General features: G+C 40.6%; 1 protein-coding gene across 1 annotated transcript; it reads left to right on the top strand.

The window, feature by feature from the left end:
• Positions 1 to 1,228: 1,228 nt before the first annotated feature.
• On the top strand, positions 1,229 to 19,133 carry LOC109864761 (synaptotagmin-10). Its single transcript, XM_020452698.2, has 7 exons — positions 1,229 to 1,497; positions 3,295 to 3,700; positions 7,578 to 8,139; positions 11,568 to 11,688; positions 12,432 to 12,603; positions 13,517 to 13,646; positions 14,503 to 19,133. The coding sequence occupies exons 1-7, from the start codon at positions 1,311 to 1,313 to the stop codon at positions 14,572 to 14,574; spliced, it is 1,650 nt and encodes a 549-aa protein (XP_020308287.1). The 5' UTR covers positions 1,229 to 1,310; the 3' UTR covers positions 14,575 to 19,133.
• Positions 19,134 to 19,363: the final 230 nt, after the last annotated feature.

The following is a 19,363-nucleotide window of genomic DNA, read 5'->3' as shown; positions in this document are numbered from 1 at the left end:
CTAAATAGTCTCACAAATAGAAATCAGTGTTGTCATTACACAACCCTTTGGGCACAATCAAGGACATGTTCAGAGAATGTTCCAGTTAAAATCTGTCAGAGAATGGTACCCTGTCTACCCACGTAGTTGGCAAACCAGTGATAAATATGACTGCTAGTAAAAAATATACTAGATTACACTATTAGTATTCATGCCCTTAGTGCCTGACCGTTGCCTTATCACCCATATTTAAATATTTGCCACTTTGCCTATCAAGACTGCTAGAGACAGTGTGTTTGTGTGAGTGTGTGTGAGAAAGAGAGATGAATTAACAATGTGGGACCAGTTCTGCCCATACACCATAGCTCTCAACAGTTTCAACAAACACGGATAGAGGAAGTTAATTTTTCCCAATGAGGCTGCTCATTATTAATGTCCTGTTGTCTAGGAGACTGTCTGCCTTTGCCATTGCCTGAGTGGCACCTTACCTCCTCCTGGTCATGAGCTGTCATTGTGTTGCATTATGGATTCTTGGCAAAGGATCCTACTTTAGCAATTGCATAAATTCATTAATAAGTGAAAACTGCCCCATGCCTGTTCCTAAAAGAGAATAATATTCATGAAATATCAACCTTTTCATGGCTCTGTGGCTGTGAAACTGATTGCATTGTTGCATATGTAATTCACATATTTACAATGTTGAACTGTACTGGTACTAGCATATTGGATTTCAATTTGTTGTCCCCTGTGACTAGTTCGTTGATACTGTTCTTATTTTGCCCTTTCAATATCTGTGGGCTCTCTTGGTAATTCAGTTGGCTAATTAAGATTCTGGTGTTGGATTGATATTAACATGACTATGTGTTTCTGAAAGGAATATTTGTCTTCTCAAAAAAGACTAGTATAATGTAGGTTGAGGAGCCTAATCTTTGTTATTCAACCAAGGTTTATAATTTAAAATAGTATTTGTAGATGTCATTATAGTAAACCTTAGGCACCGGAACAATATTTGGAAGACTATTCAGGCTTCTGATTGAACTTCTGGGCATTAACAGAAGTAATGTCAAGCTTCATTGGTATTAGTCCAAATCTAATGAGATCAAATAGCGCAATAGTGTATAACTCCAACACTAGCGTCTTGCCTAACCGGTGCTTCATTCCTATTGGACAGTGGCTGTTGGACGCTAAGTGCTGAAGAATCTTTTGTTCAAACACAAGAAGCGCGCTGGAAGTCAGTCCCGGCATTGCGCAGTGGATATGGATGTGGACGCCTCGTGCGCTCTGATCTTTGGCGCGAAGAGGCTGCACTCAGCGGCGCGCAAGGTGGCCAAATGAATCACCGCCCTCCCGGCTCCTCCAGCGTGCAATGGCTTAACAGGAGAGACATGAGTGTCCGAACGGAGGACAACATCAGCTTGTGCCAAAGGGCCCTTCAGATCGTTACGGAGCTCTGTCTAGCGGGGCATGTAGATGGGGAGAAATGCTCGGCTATATTTCCCTTGGAGAGCAACATACCAGGTAAAGGGAGCGCAGGTAAATAGGTCAAAGGCAACTTTTTCTTCCTGTCCCTCTCCTTAAAGCTTGCATCCCTCTATTGTGTCATGGTTTGGTTTCTCTGGCGTCAACCTGGTGCACAAGGTTGTGTGAGAATGATGAGTTGAACAGTAAAATGCGTGTTAAGTTAAACTTCAGCTGACTCAACTTTCCCCTTGAAGCACTGCAAATAATCATGTAAGATGCGCGACTTAAGTATAGGACTAGAATAACTTCTAGGGGAAAACATGTTTAGAATGTTAAATAATCATGGAGAGGTTGTGCTGTGTCCTCATGTCGCTTTGAGCTACGCTCAACAGGTGAAACATCTGTGTCTGCAAAGGGAAAAGACTACACCTGTTGCAGCATCAATGTATGCTCGTTTTCCCATGTCATTGTGCTTGGTTCTGGCGTGTGCAATCTGATGGTGTATTAGTCTGATTGTGTGAGACCGATAGCTTGTTGAAAGAGGAGATGTGTTCTCAGTGATCTTGCATTCATTGACTCCACCATGCGCCAACTGACCGGCATGTCTGAAATTAGTCATACTGTTGGCTACCAGTTCGTGTTCTAAACATAGATCCCCTTCTGTCAAATAAACCCATTTATTTGCTTGATAATGTCTCTCTCATTGATTTGGTGAAAGTTATATTGTAGCCTACTCATCAGTGCCATTTTAATTTTATGGTAATGCTTGGATAAGATGTTGAAACAGTTCTACATTCTACATATGTATTTTTTTGTAGAGTTTCTTAACAGCATGTCATTATTCCCTCGGGGTTGATGTGAGTTGCATAAGACTAGCAGCATTGTTACTGGTGCAATAACGTCTCTGATTTTGCGTAAAGCCTAACAGATGGAAATTGAATTGGTCGGTCAGTCTGCTAGATTGCATTTATTGCAGTAGTTTTTTTCTCTTCTAAACTAAATGGAGTTCAATTCGTGATAATTACAACACAGTTACACAATGTATTATATTACTTGATGAACTGATAACTGCCTAGGCCTACCTGCTTGTGTAATTTCCATAACTACATTTACGTTTGCAAACCAACTTAAATGAATTGTAAATCTCAACAGTCTAGCATACCTGTTAAAGTTATTAGTCTGAAAAATAAATAGATGATTTTAGTGCCACTTCATATAAAGTGGGACTGATCATTGCCTATAGATCTGGATTCTTGTTTTCACGTAGGATATGGCTTTGAGATGTTGCACCACAAAGCATAAGTGTCCTTGTGAGAGTGAATGAGCAACAGGAGAGGGAATAACACGGAGACAGAACACAGCAAAGAACATGACATCATGCAGTGCTATCAGTGAGAAAGGACATATCTCCTGCACATTGCAATCCACACACAGGCGTATACTGTCCAACTTTATTTATAAGAAACCATACAAGTGTGTAACATGCACACAATGGAATGCATAATGCATTTTGTAACAGCCTGTGGTAAATCTTGGTTCGTATATAGTTGTAGAGGAAGGGTATTGTGGTTTCCGAAAGTTGAATTGTCAACTTGATCAAATATGGCCATGAAGAGCGATGTATCTGTCCTGTCCATGTGAATGTCTTGGAATGAAGCTGTATGACTTTCTAACTTCCTCTGATCTTTACCAAACGAGGGCATTTGCATCCTCCTCTTTTACAGCTAGCTTTCTCTCTTCTCTTTTTTTCTCTTGCATGTTTGTCTATCATGCTCCGACCATCGCTTGCCCGTCCTCTCTCTCCCTCTGTCACTCTTTCTATCTGTCACTGTTGATCCCTGTGGTCGCTCGTAGACATCTCTATCAGTCTCCTTGCTGTGGTCGTGGGTTTCTGTGGACTCGCCCTGTTGGTAGTCTCTCTCTTTGTCTTTTGGAAGCTGTGCTGGCCCATCTGGAGGAGCAAGGCCCTCTCATCCCACGTCGACAATGGCCCCCGGGTCGGGCTCCCCGAGGCCCCTCCGCCGCCCCCCCAGCCCGTCACACCCCTCCAAAAGGTGGCACCAATGGAGGAGGAGAAGAAGCCTGTGCCAGTGGTGAAGGTGAACGGGCGTTGCAGCTCTGTGAAGCTGCTAGAGGCAGCCATGAAGATCAGCCAGACATCACCAGACATCCCTGCTGAGGTGCAGACGGCTCTCAGGGAGAGGCTGGGCCAGCAGGCCAAGATTCAGAGGCAGACCACCGACCCCACCTCGTCCTCCAGGTAACATTATTGGACCTCTCCCAGAGTAGTGTCCCAGTCACTTTCCTGTCACTAGGTCTCAACATTCTGTTGGTATACATTTTTGGTGGCACTGGTTCCAAGGATTTCTGTGTTATGTTATGTCATATGCATGCACAGAGCTGTGCACATATATAGCAAAGGCAGCGGAGGCTGCTCAGGGGAGGATGGCTCATACTAATCGCTCCAGCCATTACCACGGGCCCGTCCTCCCCAATTAAGGTGCCACCAACCTCCTGTGAGTGAAGGTTATGAACATGATGCTTTCAAACAAGTGACATCAAGTGACAAATGATAACACTTGAACCTTACACATCAAGTATAGCCATGACAAATATCAATAAGACAGTTCAGGAGAATTTGTGATGAATGACCTTAAACTGGACGCTCAGTAGATGACCTGAAGGAACATCTCCCATGGTGCTTGTCAACGGGGCGACAGCACGCCCCCTTGCTCCTCACACACACAGAAACCCTGTAATCACCCCAGGTCACTTCTTGTGTTGGGCGGGCGTGAGTCACGCTGCCATGGCAACAGCGGTAAGCGACCCCGGTAATGAAACAATCAGCTGCTCTTCTCTTTGTTTTCGGGGGCTGTGTTTAAACGAGCGTGTCTGTAATTAGCGCCGCCGCAGGTTGAGAACTGACGTGCTGCGAGGCGCTCGTCCGACTGAGACCCACTGAGCAGCTGCACTCCATCTTCTGCAGGAAGCCATTATTGACACTTGCTTTAGTTTGTCATTAGGAACGTTGATGCAATTTATAGAGCCTGGCACTTTTCATGAATTACACACTGACGAAGGGGCAGAAAGGGTTAATTAAATAGTGTCTCATCACTTTTTGAGTTGAATCTCCCTCAGATGCTCTTGCAAGATTTTCATCTAGGGGAAAAAAATTACATAAGGAAAGATTCAAAGAAGGAGAGGACTTGTTGTATATGATTGAAAAGTATGATCAGTAAAGTTAATGGCAGGTCTATCATCATGTTACTGTTTATCTCTTGAAAGTATGTTTCCCAGTGCTCTCAGAGTAAGACCTTTTACTGCAGTGGGCTAAATCAGGGACACAGAGAGTGTTTTTTGGTAGTCTTATACAAACAAAAGTATAGACCTCACACACATGGTTATGGACTTTTAAAAAAGAAGACACCTGTACCATGTCAGATATAGAGTTGAAATGTTACTGTTTATCTCTTGAAAGTATGTTTCCCAGTGCTCTCAGAGTAAGACCTTTTACTGCAGTGGGCTAAATCAGGGACACAGAGAGTGTTTTTTGGTAGTCTTATACAAACAAAAGTATAGACCTCACACACATGGTTATGGACTTTTAAAAAAGAAGACACCTGTACCATGTCAGATATAGAGTTGAAATGCATTCAGTTTTGAGTTTGAATCCTAATATTACACTTGATATGCATCATATAACACTGAAATATAACAAAACTGTTTGACATAGAAACACCAGATTTTCAGCTGTTAATTTTTTTTAACATGAATTATTAATTAGGAAATTATGAAAAATATGAATAATATTCCACCCATAAGGCCACTAGGTCATTTGACTGCAGGAAAGGGCTACAAATATCTAAATATACATGTACCAGTCCGGCTGAATCTGAAGCACGAATCTATAATTTTCAATACAAATCATCACAATCACGACACAAGTAAGGACTGCATCTATAGTACATCCAAGTAATTAGGAATAATTTGATGATGATACACTGCATGAATGCATAAATTTTAGGAGACGTGGATAACATATTCATCCGAGACGAGGTGGGAGGAGACGCTTGGTGTCACTCTGGCCTTCAGGGCAAAACTATGAGGCTTTGCAACCATGTGACTTGCAGAGCGGGTGATTACCATGGAGAAGAGCAACAGATACATTCTGTTAACATCGATCCTCTCCGACAGCTACATCAGTATTCACTGCTCAAGCATTGTGCAGACACATTCTAAACAGGCAATGTCCAAGGGCAAGGGCAAAGTCAGAGAGAGAGAGAGTCTTGTTCAGAATGTACTGGTCTACTCAAATTGTGATTTTCAGACATTCCTCCACCAATCTCTGATAAAATGCTACAGAGCAGTATATATCAGTACATCACCTCATCCTATGTTACATCCATGCACAGCGCCAGGTGGTATGAGACTGGGGATTTGTCATGCTGTTTTATTACTGTACGATTTACCTCCCTGCGAGAGATTAAGATTTTGACATTTTCATTGGTCACTTTTTTTACGGGCGGAAACAGAGATTCTGACATCTGCGAGAAGTACCATATTTTGGGGGGCTCCTGAGTGGCACAGCGGTCTAAGGCACTGCATCTCAGTGCTAGAGGTGTTAAATAAAAATAAAAAACATTTAGCAGATGCTCTTATCCAGAGTAACTTAAAGTAGTGAATGTATACATTCTTGTACTTTTCCTCATACTAGTCACCCATGGGAATCAAACCCACAACCCTGGCATTGCAAGTGCCATGGTCTACCAACTGAGCACACAGGTTCAATGTGAGTATTGAGACTGAGAGCCCATCCCTGATCCTATAAGATTGAGAAAGTGGAGGACAGAAAAATTGTTATCTTATGGAAGAAAATTATGAATGTGTCTCTGGAGAAGAAGTGTATGTAGGGAGAGGTAGAGAAAGAGAAAGAGAGAATGCCTTTACTGGAGTTGGGATGGCAGGCCTGCTAAAACTGATTCTGGGTCAGGGCTGACACAACAGAGAGGAATCTGTGGGCAAATGTGGATGAAATCCGCCAGCCTCCTCCATTATCAACTCTTCCTCTTGGATGCCGTTCATTGAATGTTCTAACAACTGTAGGAATCATGGGAGGTTGTAAATTGATGTTCCTTGTCTGAAATAATAGGACTCCCAAAGTATCCTTCACAAAGAACATTGTGTCTTATTATGTCCCAGAACATTTGCTAGAACATGCAAGGCACCTCTTCATATGAGGTTTGAATATAATGTGATGTTTTTTTCATATCCCATATGTTTTAGGGTTAGGGTTAGATTTGAACATTTGTACCAATACTAACCGTGTCGGATTAATGTGATCTTCTTATTGGCGTCAGTGGGGGGGTGGGGGGTTATCAGTTGCTAGGTGACAACTGGGAGAAGTACAGAACAGTGGTTTGCTCAAAGTATGTAAGTCATTATCAGTAGATGGACCTGGGCTCAAGGTATCCCAGGTAATGTTATTTTTCAAAAGAAGTCCTGTGAAAAACAACTCACTCAGTCACGTAGCTTCTGAGCTTCGTAAGAGTTCAATCATAAAGTAACTACATCACTACTGCTGGGGCGGCAGGGTAGCCTAGTGGTTAGAGTGTTCACATCCCTGAGCTGACAAGGTACAAATCTGTCGTTCTGCCCCTGAACAGGCAGTTAACCCACTGTTCCTAGGCCGTCATTGAAAATAAGAATTTGTTCTTAACTGACTTGCCTAGTTAAATAAAGGTCAAATAAAAACTTTAAAGCCAGTAACATCTTTCTCGTTAATGCTGAGAGAATGGATTAACAACATTAAAGTGCAAAAAATAATCTCAGCAAACATTTTCCTACCAACAGTAATACTAGAACTACAAGAAGAAGCAAGGAATTGTAAAAACACCAATGAAGTAAACTAGTTTCATCAACAAGAAAAAAATAATGGCTGCCACCCCTGTCAAACAGATAAAAATGTTGTCAATCTTTAGTACATTTCACCTATAGCTGCCGTTTCCATTACACGTCTCAATGTTTTGTTATTGTTATTGTTTTTGCTTTTGCTTTTGTCTAATAACCCTGGGTCAATGGAAACCTGCGTTTTGAAAGGTACCGGGAACCGTAGATAACTGATGATCCTTTTTCAACAGGCACAATTCATTCCGCCGCCATCTGCCTCGCCAGATGAACGTGACGAGTGTGGACTTCAGCATGGACACGCTCCCCATCCGCCAGTCGTCCACCGTAAGCATCGGCCGCATCAAGCCCGAGCTCTACAAGCAGAAGTCTGTGGACTCCGAGGACGGGACCCAGGAGCCGGTGGAGACGTGCGGTAAGCTGAGCTTCTCCCTGCTCTACGACTACGAGGAACAGGCACTGGTGGTCACGATCCTCAAGGCCCTGGAACTGCCGGCCAAGGACTTCACTGGCACCTCCGACCCTTACGTCAAGATCTACCTGCTGCCAGAGAGGCAGAAGAAGTTCCAGACGCGTGTCCACCGCAAGACGCTCAACCCCACGTTCGACGAGGCCTTCTGCTTCCCCGTGGAGTACGACCAGCTGTGCAACCGCAAACTGCACTTCAGTGTCTACGACTTTGACCGCTTCACCAGCCACGACATGATCGGCGAGGTGGTGGTGGACAACCTCTTTGAGCTCTCCGACCTCTCGAGGGAGGCAGTGGTGTGGAAGGACATTCACGCTGCGACCACGGTGAGTGGGCTGGGCCTCAGCTAGTTGAGATAGGTGTAGTACATGGAGGATATCAGTATGTGTGGAGATCATTGGATCAGTGATCTCAACAACTGATGGCTCTGTAGGTCGTAACTGTAAGTCGCTCTGGATAAGAGCGTCCGCTAAATGACTCAAAATGTCAATGTCAATGATGGTGGAGTAGATTTCAGGGTGGAGCTGTGGTCAGTCTGCCGTAGTTAACATTTGCATAGTTTCTGATGGGGTCGTGCACTGCACATAATCTGACTTATTTAAGGAAACACTTGACATTTTCAAGTCTCTGTGCATTATTTGATTGGATAAGGTTTTAAGTCCTGGAATCATCCGCACTGTATTACATGACTGGTAAATTGCATGTGTTGTATAACCTCATTGCCAGGAGCAGTGAATTTAGAATCCAAGCACCCACACAACACCTCCGAAAACTGAAGTACACACTGTAGACTTAACTATAGCCACGGGCACAATTCTCCTTTGTTCTTCACCTTTATCCCTTCACTGACATACTTGGGTATGATAGTGCAGTTTTATCTGGGCCCACACACTTCTTACGCCTCGGTAGCTTTATCACTGTTTGTTTACTCAACAGCTTCTGTTTATGAATATTATTGTGTGTTTTGGTGGTATTTATTGTGTCTAATGGTCATGGAGATGGATTAATGGTTAATTAATCAGTTGATCTCTGAACGGTATACTGTGGAAAACAGAACAAGAGTGGATCAACTTGAAAGAAAGTGCACTGTGGATTTCAGATGAATCATCAAGAGCACAATTGAGCCCTAACCTCTACAGGTACTATTTGACTCTGGCCAACAAAGTTACACCAGTTTCTTTCACATTATATAGGCAGGTTTAGGTGAGTCTGGGTTTTAAAGCCATTGGAGGGGGACTGGCTGGACATTGATGCAGTTATCCCATGTCAACAGCCATGGTGTTTACCTCAATGTGTAGTCTGTCTCCATGAAGTTTGTAAGTGTTACATAATGTTTACTGTGTGCTGCGAGGAAATTACACTTTCAAAAGCTTGAGCATCCATACAGACATCAAGTTTACTGCTACTTTGACTGTGGTTGATAGTGTTGATTATGAAAGCTACAATTGAGCTGGGCTATTGAATATAATGTGAGACTTCTTTCAAGATTGCCTACAACAGAAGAAAAATGTAACAATTATTGTAAATATTCAAATATCTATTTTGTCTCCCTACGTTGTTGTTAATGGTTAGACATATATTTTGTCTCCCTACGTTGTTGTTAATGGTTAGACATATATTTTGTCTCCCTACGTTGTTGTTAATGGTTAGACATATATTTGGTCTCCCTATGTTGTTGTTAATGGTTAGACATATATTTTGTCTCCCTACGTTGTTGTTAATGGTTAGACATATATTTTGTCTCCCTACGTTGTTGTTAATGGTTAGACATATATTTGGTCTCCCTACGTTGTTGTTAATGGTTAGACATATATTTTGTCTCCCTACGTTGTTGTTAATGGTTAGACATATATTTTGACTCATAGCAAATGCAGTGTTCCATACATTTTTATTTTGACAGTGTTTCATTCCACCTTTTTTAATTTACATTAATGAGAGTCCTAAAAGTGTCTTCCTTTATGCAATGTATTTGGAGATGACCATTTACGGTGACTTTACTCTTCACTGTCTGACAACAATAAATTGATCATGTCGTGCTCTGGTGTACCAAAGTAGTGTGTACTTTGTGTTACCTACTTCCTTGAATTCTCAAAAAAAAAATGTATGCAACTACATATGAACAGAAAAAACACAGGAAAATCAGAGGTTAGCCTAATACGAAAAACCCTCTGTGTATTTACACTTCAAGCAATTTTCAATTGAATGTGGAAGCAAAATTGCACGAAGTAATTTGTCACAACAAATGACATTAATATGCCCTAGCCATGCCTCACATTCAGCTGAAGATTATTATGTATTGTATTTCAAAACCTATTTCCCTGGGCTAGATTGATGTCTTTTTTGCATGTGACCCTTTGTGTCAATTGCATGGGTAGAAACCAGGCAGGGTAATGGGAGGGGTGTCAATGCCTAAAACAACCTATGACCTGCCTATGAGGGTCACGGTTTGAGACGTTGAGTTTTTCCCGCCTTGCAGCTGTTTGTGTAGGTGTCTGTGCTGAGATTGAAAGTACGGGACACAAAGTTAGTCAGAGCTCACAATGGTTAGGTGGGTGGAGGTGGTGCTTTGGAACACACCATGGATGGAGGTCTGGGGGGGTATTGACACTGTTTTGATGTGCAGAACTTCTAGGGCTTGGAAGGCATCCTCTGTTTCACGTTATATTTGTATTGTGAAACTCCTGCATGTCAATACATTGATGACACTGGAAGACTGCACCAACGTATCTCAAGTAAAGATTCTGTCCATGGAGAGCAACTTTTATGCCACCCTTAATCTAAGTCTATTTTTATATGGTGACATTCTGTGAGAACACACAGATCTATTTCTAACTACAATCTTAGAAAAAAGGTGCTATCTACCTAAAATATTTATTTGGCTGTCCCCATAGGAGAACACTTTGAAGAACCATTTTTGTACCAGGTAGAACCCTATTGGGTTATATGTAGAACTCTTTCCCCGGAGAGTTTTACATTGGACCCCACAGAGTTTTACCGGGAACCAAAAAGGGTTCGACCAGGAACCAATAAGGGCTCTCATATGGGGCCAGCCAAAGAACCCTTTTGGAACCCTTTTTTCTAAGAGTGTATGTAAACACACTAAACAAACATCAGTGCTCTAGTGAGATGCCTCCCAGTCAGTCCTCTGTGTTCTCTGGTTGGCCAATCAAATCTTATCTCTGGAGTGCTTTTTATTAACTCCGATTAGGTATCAATACAAGCACACCACGTCAGTACATGTTCTTCTTCATGTTCTTCTCTTTCAAGTCAGTCCATCTGATGCTGTTTGCTCAGACTACAGTAGGTTTGGGCTACAGACAAGCAGTTTTCTCTGGAGTAATGATGCAATCAACACGGTCACAAACCTCTATGACACTCGGAAGCAGCGGAACAGATTATTTTCTAGGAGCACTGGTGCTCCCAAATTAAAATTAGCACAGCAAAATATTTTGAAGTGGTAGCGCTTTAAAACCCTTAATGTGACCAATCACAATCCTCATTTTACTTGTATCTTTGCACATCCTGCGAATCACTAGCAGAGGGCGACCATTTTGAATACACATTCATTGAATACGATTGGATTTGTTCTAGTTTCGTCACCCATTGTAAGAAAATGTTCTCTCTCAGTTTTTAGGACACCTCTTGGTGTTCATACTTTGTTTAAAGCAATTTGCGCTAATTGCTTTCCTAAAAGAGTTATTCTACAGCAACAGTGCCCTTTCCTTGATGCAGTGTTCCCCTTGTCTTTCTCCAGGAGAGTGTGGATCTGGGGGAGATCATGTACTCTCTATGCTACCTGCCCACAGCAGGACGGATGACCCTGACCGTCATCAAGTGCCGGAACCTCAAAGCCATGGACATCACTGGCTCCTCAGGTAACAACAATACAAAACTGACAGCCATTTAGGCTGGGCATTAAAACATGATGGTTCTCTGAATAACAATGAGGGACAACTGTAAATGATGGTAAAAAATTAAGTCAAAATAAAACATAATAAAGTCAGTTTGAATGACACTGAGGGGCAGAGTTTTTACAGTTAATGCAGTTTTGCCTGCGGCTGATGCTGTGCAGGTGTTTGTACACATTTTTCCAACAATTGTTTACAGACAGACTATTTCGCTTATAATTCAGTGGGTCAGAAGTGTACATACAATAAGTTGACTGCCTTTAAACAGCTTTAGGTCATATCTGAGTTAGGTAATGGCATTGCAGCCCTGCATTCTGTCCCTACTGCACCAGGACAACCCACAGTTGAGCTCAATGTTATCAAGGGAGGCCAATTGCTTGCTGGCATCAATCAAATGCTACGGCGGCCACATATTATACTCTTTTGGTCCAGACAGCATCAGATACATGGGCTACACATACTGAGACAGAGGGGTGCTGTTTTCCTATCTCTGATGATTTCTTCAGTGAGATTCAGCAACTTGCGAATTGATGGAAAATGCTAAAAACCGAGAGAGACGAAAGATAAATTATTGATATATTTGCATTTTTCATTGGTCAAATATTTTGGGAAGCCTGCCTTCCCTTGGCATCCATGAATACACGCCACTGGTTGCCATTACCTGCAATCTACACGACTGACTTCATGGAGATGCTATTTGTGGCACACAGATCCCTATGTAAAGGTTTCCCTGCTCTGTGACGGACGGAGGCTGAAGAAGCGGAAAACTACCACCAAGAAAAGCACACTGAACCCGGTGTACAACGAGGCCATCATCTTTGACATCCCCCCAGAGAACGTGGAACAGGTCAGCCTGTCCATCATGGTGATGGATTATGACCGGTGAGTGACACCACACTAAATACAACACCCACAATTCAACACATATAGTGGTCATAAGCATGCTTGTACAAGTACACACATACACTGAGTATATAAAACATTAAGAACACCTGCTCTTTCCATCACATAGACTGACCAGGTGAAAGCTATGATCCCTTATTCGATGTCACTTGTTAAATCCACTTCAATCAGTGTAGATGAAGGGGAGGAGACCGGTTAAAGAAGGATTGTTAAGCCTTGAGACAATTGAGACATGGATGTGTGCCATTTAGAGGGTGAAAGATTTAAGTGCATTTGAACAGGGTATGGTAGTAGGTGCCAGGCGCAGCGGTTTGTGTTAACTGCAATGCTTCCGTTTTTTTCACAATCAACAGTTTCCTGTGTGTATCAAGAATGGTCCACCACCCAAAGGACATCCCGCCAACTTGACACAACTGTGAGATGTATTGGAGTGAACATGGCCCAGCATCCCTGTGGAATGCTTTTGACACCTTATAGAGTCCATGCCCCCAACAAATTGAGGCTGTTCTGAGTGCAAAAGAGAGGGGGGTGCGCAACTCAATATTAAGGTGTTCTTAATGTTTGGTATACTCAGTGTATATAGTCAACAAACAAGTACTTGTTTTTTTAACATTTACATTGAAGGTGGAATGAGTAATGTTCTAACTTTGAGTTGAACTTGAACTCAGGTGAACTTCATCAACAGAACTTTTCACTCAAATGCTGCAAGCCCCGCTATACAATATAATCATGACCACTTACCAGAATGCTCAGGAGCCACATAATTCACTGTAATTAACCAAACCTAGGTTGAGAATTATTTAATCAAACTAGCACTCAGCTTTTAGGTGTCATATATATTTTGTGCACTCAAGATATTGCATGTTTGTGTGTGTTTGCATAATGCCCACAGGGTGGGCCACAACGAGGTGATAGGTGTGTGTCGGACTGGGCCAGATGCTGAGGGCCTGGGGAGGTACCACTGGAACGAGATGCTGGCCTACCCACGCAAGCCCATTACTCACTGGCATGCCCTGGGAGAGGTAGAGGACTGTTCGTTTTTTTCCCTCAAAGTAAGAGGAGGTACAAGTCAATTGCAGGACTTTCCAGAGCTCCCACAATGCTTCGCTGCATCACTCTGGTTTTCTGAGAGAGCAGATAAAGCCAGAGGTCTTGCAGCCAATCATAGAGCTTGTGGAAATAACCCTGTCAATTTCAACAGAGATGTGTAATAGTGCAGCATGACAAAGATGCAAGGATGTTGTCTGTACTAGAACAAAGACCAATTTGATTCTACAAACTTAAGGGCTAGTTTGAACTAGAAGCATTTAAAGTAATTGGAGAGTTGGTGCCCTGATATCCACCCAGGATGGTTGGATGGGGTCACTAGCTCGATTATTTACGTTGTGTTCCCATAACTGGGGACCACATATTATAGTGGTGGGCCATCCCTTTTCCTTGCTCTTCAGGAGTATTAGAGAATGTGAGTTTTAATAGCACAATCTATAAACAGTCTATGAACATAAGACGATATCCTTGAAAAATGCATGAAACATTCCAATCTTTATTATCCGGAGAAATACTTATTGACAGACGAGTAGTTGAATTTAGACCCATCGGTTGCATAGGGAAAAGACTTCACCTTGTGGTTGTGCATTAAACAAAGAGCCGTGTCATTCTATTTAGCTTGAACAAAGAAACAAGAATTGGAGGAGTACTCACCCTATAACATGGTCCTCCTCTAAATTGAAAATACCTGAAGGATAAACATCTATTGTTAATGCTTTCTTGAATCCAGGTACTTTAGAAAATTGATATTAAAACACAAACCAATAGCAGCTTTGGAGTTCTAGCCAACTCTTGTTGAACTAACCCTTTAATTGTCTGTTTTGTCCACAGTGGCCAGGAAGAGCGACAAGCTTTGAGAGCCAGGGGTCTTGTCCTTCCCCCAAACCTCCACAAACTCCATAGGAAACACGAATGGAACCATATGACCTGATAGCAGATTAACTAGATGTGTACAGCTGTAGTAACCACAATTCTGTCAGTTAAAGACAGAAATGTCCAGTGCCAAGGTTCGATTAGCATTATAGGTTGTGTTTAATCGTATAGGCCTATTGCATTAATCATCATCAATCAGGACTCTACATTACAGAGTTATGACACAAACAACATTGGCACTGAATTCATGTCTTGCAGGAAGGGTTAGCCTACTTTTAAGTTAAAGGCCCAGTGCAGCCAAAATTTGATTTTTCTGTTTTGTATCATTGCTGATGAAACTAACACTGTAAAAGTGTGATCACAATTCCTGAGAGTTGTTTGTTGGAAATACAATACATTTGGTTAATAGAACCAATGACAAAGAGAGTTCCAAACCTCTCTGCCAATTACAGCTAGTTTTCAGTTTTCCCCTCCCCACTTAGACCACTCCCAGACAGTCCTTGTAAAATTATTGCTTGAGAAATAGTATTTATCTAAAAAGCAATTTTTCATTTTTAATGGAAATCTATTACAGTAAGGGACTTATTTGTTACCCAGAAATTATTTGATATTGATATAAAAATGACTGCATTGGGCCTTTAAAAACGTTCTATAATATGGCCTGATTTTGAAATGCGGTTATGGACCACACATGAGAATGCCTTGTTCGTGGAATTTCCAAATTTCCAAAGTTTGTGTCTTGAATAGTGTTATCCATGATGAATTCTCTAATTGAATCATTGCTTCAGTAACCTTTATCACATACCATTTACAGTATATATTGCTTGACTGGAGTGGGAAATTAATCTTGGTTTGTACTATGGCATTAATCAACCAATGGTGTACTCCTCAGAGTAAACAGTTTGAATTATCATAATTCGGTTTTCTGTCTTGTGCAAGCTATTCAGTATAGAGCTGTGAAACCAATTGATTTTACTTCTCAAGAGTTTTATTTCCATTGTACATCGTGAGAGGCACTTGGGCCGAAAAGGCATCATATCAGATAATAGCTTTGCAAAATGTAGATTTCATCCTCTCATTCCAATGGTATTGTATTTGTTTCCTGAATAGCAATTTATTACCACAATACTACCAGTGGGCATTAAGAGAACTAAACGTTGAACTAAACTTTGTAACATACTTCAACACTTTCTGGTTGATACATTTGCCCAAGGCATTCTGCTCCTCTCACAGTTATTTAGTGAGTTGCCATTTTCATTTGGGATGATGTGATACTAAAGGGCTAGGCTTGATTCTAAGACCACATGTCAACATAGACATACAGTAGACAAGCCAGTCAGCTGTGCCCTGGGCGTAGCCACAGGGAACACAGATAACCTATCAACTCAAAGGGCTGGGTGAATGTCCAATCCCAGAGCATACATTAGTTTGCCAGTGGCACATCAACAATTGATCCCATTTATTGAAAGAACATGGTGCATATATCACAAGTGGGTTGCAGATTCACTTGTCATAGGATCAACAAGAGTGCAATACGTGGTAAGAGCAGCAGTATTCTCCCGTGGACAGACTACGTAACATAAATGGTACCATAAATCTGTTAGGGGCAATGGGATGTGTTGACTAACAAGCAGAGTAGTTTCGGTACTTGGGTTTTTCATCACTGTTTTTTGGGATGTATCAGGATTGGGAAAAGATGGAGAGTTTCCGTTTACGAGGGTGTAGACTTCGCAAGTCGCGTTAGAAATTGTACTAACACGTCTCCCCCAAGAACTTAATCTGGATTAACTGAGATTAGAGCAACAGTAGCCACACAATGTAGCATTGTGTTTTCAACTCTCTTGTGGGAGATGAAAGTGAGACAAGCATTGAAGCAACAAAATGTTGAAAATTACAGTGCCTTCAATGTATTCACACCCCTTGATTTGTTGTGTTTCAAAGTAGAATTAAGATGGATTTAATTGTCCTTTTTTGTCAACGATCTTAACGAAATACTCATGTCAAAATAGAAGAAAAATTATAAGATTCGTAAAAAAGAAATGTAAAACACTATCTTGATTAGATAAGTATTTAACCACCTAAATCAATACATGTTAGAATCACCTTTGGCAGCAATTTACATCAGTGAGTCTTTCTGGGTAAATCTCCATGGGCCCGATTCCGATTTAGGTATAATTTTCTTTCTTACACACAGATTTCCTATGCACATCTCAGTAGTTAGTATTCAGACTTACCTTATGAAGGTGCGTAACCAGCTTTGCAGTCATGGTTCCCTTGCGCATGTTGAATACATTTAATTTGACCACTGAAAACCCTCCTACTTGCTGGCCAACGGAGTTTTGCGTGGAGTTCATTCAAGCCTGTATCTTGGGTGTAAATTTGCTTTGTCATTAAGGGTTATTGTGTGTAGATGGGTGAATGTATTATTTTTTTAATCCATTTTGAATTCAGGCTGTAACACAACTAAATGTGGAATTAGTCAAAGGGTATAAATACTTTCTGAAAGCACTGTATAAACAAAACGTTTTCTTATTGATTGATACACATTTTAATTGCAAAAATATTCCCACAGCTGCTACACTGAAGATTATAAAAGCATTTAAATCTCACTCAACGTAATTTGCTTCCGCCAGAACTCAATACACTCAGAAAAGCATGTCTGACCTAGTCACCTCTTAAGAACATTTCAGTGTCCAAGGTCATTTTTCTCTGAGACTTTGCCCAACATTTTATCTGTTACTGGAATTGATAGAGATCTTTATGATTTCTGAAATGCATTCTACTAATTAATCCAGAAAAGTAAAACCATGCAAATGAGATCAAACTCATTTATGATGGGTTTGAAGCAAGGTCATTTATTTTTTTAAGCTAATGGCTTTCCTTTTTTCTTTCAAATATCATCTTTGATGTGTATTTCACATGTGCCAAATATGATTTCAAATAGCAAAAAAAAAAAGATGATTAAAATAGTCTCTGACAAATTAATATGGATATTTAGAAGAGTAATTTGTTCTAGTTGTGGAGACAAAAAAAGTGTTACGGGACAAAGGAAACAAACTTCCATTAATCACTATAAGGTTCTATCTGCAAAAAGATGATTCTGAGAATTGGTTTTAGTTCTGAACCCTCATTGTTTTGAATGGTATCGGCAATTTTGATCTTGAATTCTTTTGAACTTAACATGAATTGGGGTATTTCGAGTACTATATAGGAATTGAACAGAACAAGGCTATGTCAATAACTACATTAAATGCAGATAGAACATTATAGTCCGAAGCTCTTGATTTGTTTAATTTGAGTACATTTTTCTTTACAAGCAGGCCATTGTAAATGCATATGGCCTAGCCCCAGATTCCAATTGTAATTGTGTCTTCTGCAATCACTTTATGTAAAGCCTTATGAAATAAAGCCTTATGATATCGAGTTTAGTACTCAATCTGAAAACATTACTAGAATGAATTTCAGTTGCACATGTGAGTAATAATATGAAATAGTGATGGGCATATCAGAGTCTTTTCGGTGAGCCGAAACTCTCGGCCCATTCACCTTGAAGAGCTGTTAATTTGGCTCCTAAATGGCTCTTCGTTCAGTAGTGCTTAAAAATGTATGAAAATTATTTTTACAAATCTAATGTAAAGGCTAGAAAGTTGCATACTGTTTTCTCAGATTGTAAAATGTGAGTAAAAAAATAAATAATTCCGAACAAAATGAAATTGAGAATTGAGCGTGGACCAGTAAGGCTTTGTCCTCACTACCTATTTGTTACTGCAGATAATCATCGTTTGCAGCTCATAAAGCAGCAGTATACAAATCAGGGAGGCAAATGAATGGCTCTTTCACAAATGCGATTCAGGTTCCTGACGTTCACCAAAAAGAGCCTTTCAAAAGAGCCGCTAGTTCGCGAATGACCTATCACTAATATGAACATAGAAAATACTAAGGCTGTGTACTGTTAATTTATTTTGCGCATTAAAATAATAATGCTTCTGTTCCCAGGCTGGCCCCAATATAAAAACCATAAGTATTTGTACTTGTAGCATGCGAGTCAATATATTCAAGTAGAATAAGAATATCAAAGATCAAAGTTTCATGAATATATTATATAATATAGTATTTTATATTGCTAATATTTTACGTTTACATTTGTACATAGACCTCACAATGCGAATACTTGTATATATCTAAAGTTTACTTCTAAGAACATTCGTTGTTGAAAACTTGTTAAAATGTTACTGTGTATTTATATGGATCGTTTGGTGATAATTTGTACAGCTCAAGCTTGTGTTTTTGGGTGACTTTATACACATTCCGTATCAATTGTGGAATGATTTGTCATATTGTAAGCATATCTAAGGCAACCCTCTACTTTTTCGGGACACTCCATGCTTAGGAATTTAGCGCTTTTTAGCTGAGATTGTGTGCATAATGCTAACATCAATAGTATATTAAACAAGAACAGCAATTGTAACTATTTGTCATGAAATGTACAGTTTGTGATAACTTTTGTAACAATTTGCAGTAAACATTTGAAATATAATTTTACTTTATCTGTTTCATATGTATTTTAAATAAATAAACAAAGAACAGATCATAATCTTGTGAATTATTGCTGTCAGACATTTTCTGCGCAAAAAAATGTGTGGGTGTATTTGATTGACTGTGTGGTGGATGCATGAATCACTCAGTAGCCTCCTTTGGAAAATTACTCTGCCAAGCACAAAATGTCCCATAGGTATAGTGAGACTGCCCTTACGGAAAACGCAATTTGGTGAAAGAATTACCTAACAATGGATACGTACTGTAGTGACCTTAACCAAAC

This window comes from Oncorhynchus kisutch, linkage group LG19 (genome assembly GCF_002021735.2).
Source record: "Oncorhynchus kisutch isolate 150728-3 linkage group LG19, Okis_V2, whole genome shotgun sequence".
NCBI classification, from domain to species: Eukaryota; Metazoa; Chordata; class Actinopteri; order Salmoniformes; family Salmonidae; genus Oncorhynchus; species Oncorhynchus kisutch.
The sequence above is the reverse complement of the archived record's forward strand: the minus strand, read 5'-3'. Positions and strand labels throughout refer to the sequence as shown.

Excerpts from the sequence above, each read along its gene's own strand:
- LOC109864761 (XM_020452698.2), top strand. The coding sequence starts at position 1,311 with ATGAATCACCGCCCTCCCGGCTCCTCCAGCGTGCAATGGCTTAACAGG. Across the intron at positions 3,701-7,577 it reads GACCCCACCTCGTCCTCCAG|GCACAATTCATTCCGCCGCC; the intron begins GTAACATTATTG and ends CTTTTTCAACAG. Across the intron at positions 12,604-13,516 it reads ATGGTGATGGATTATGACCG|GGTGGGCCACAACGAGGTGA; the intron begins GTGAGTGACACC and ends TAATGCCCACAG.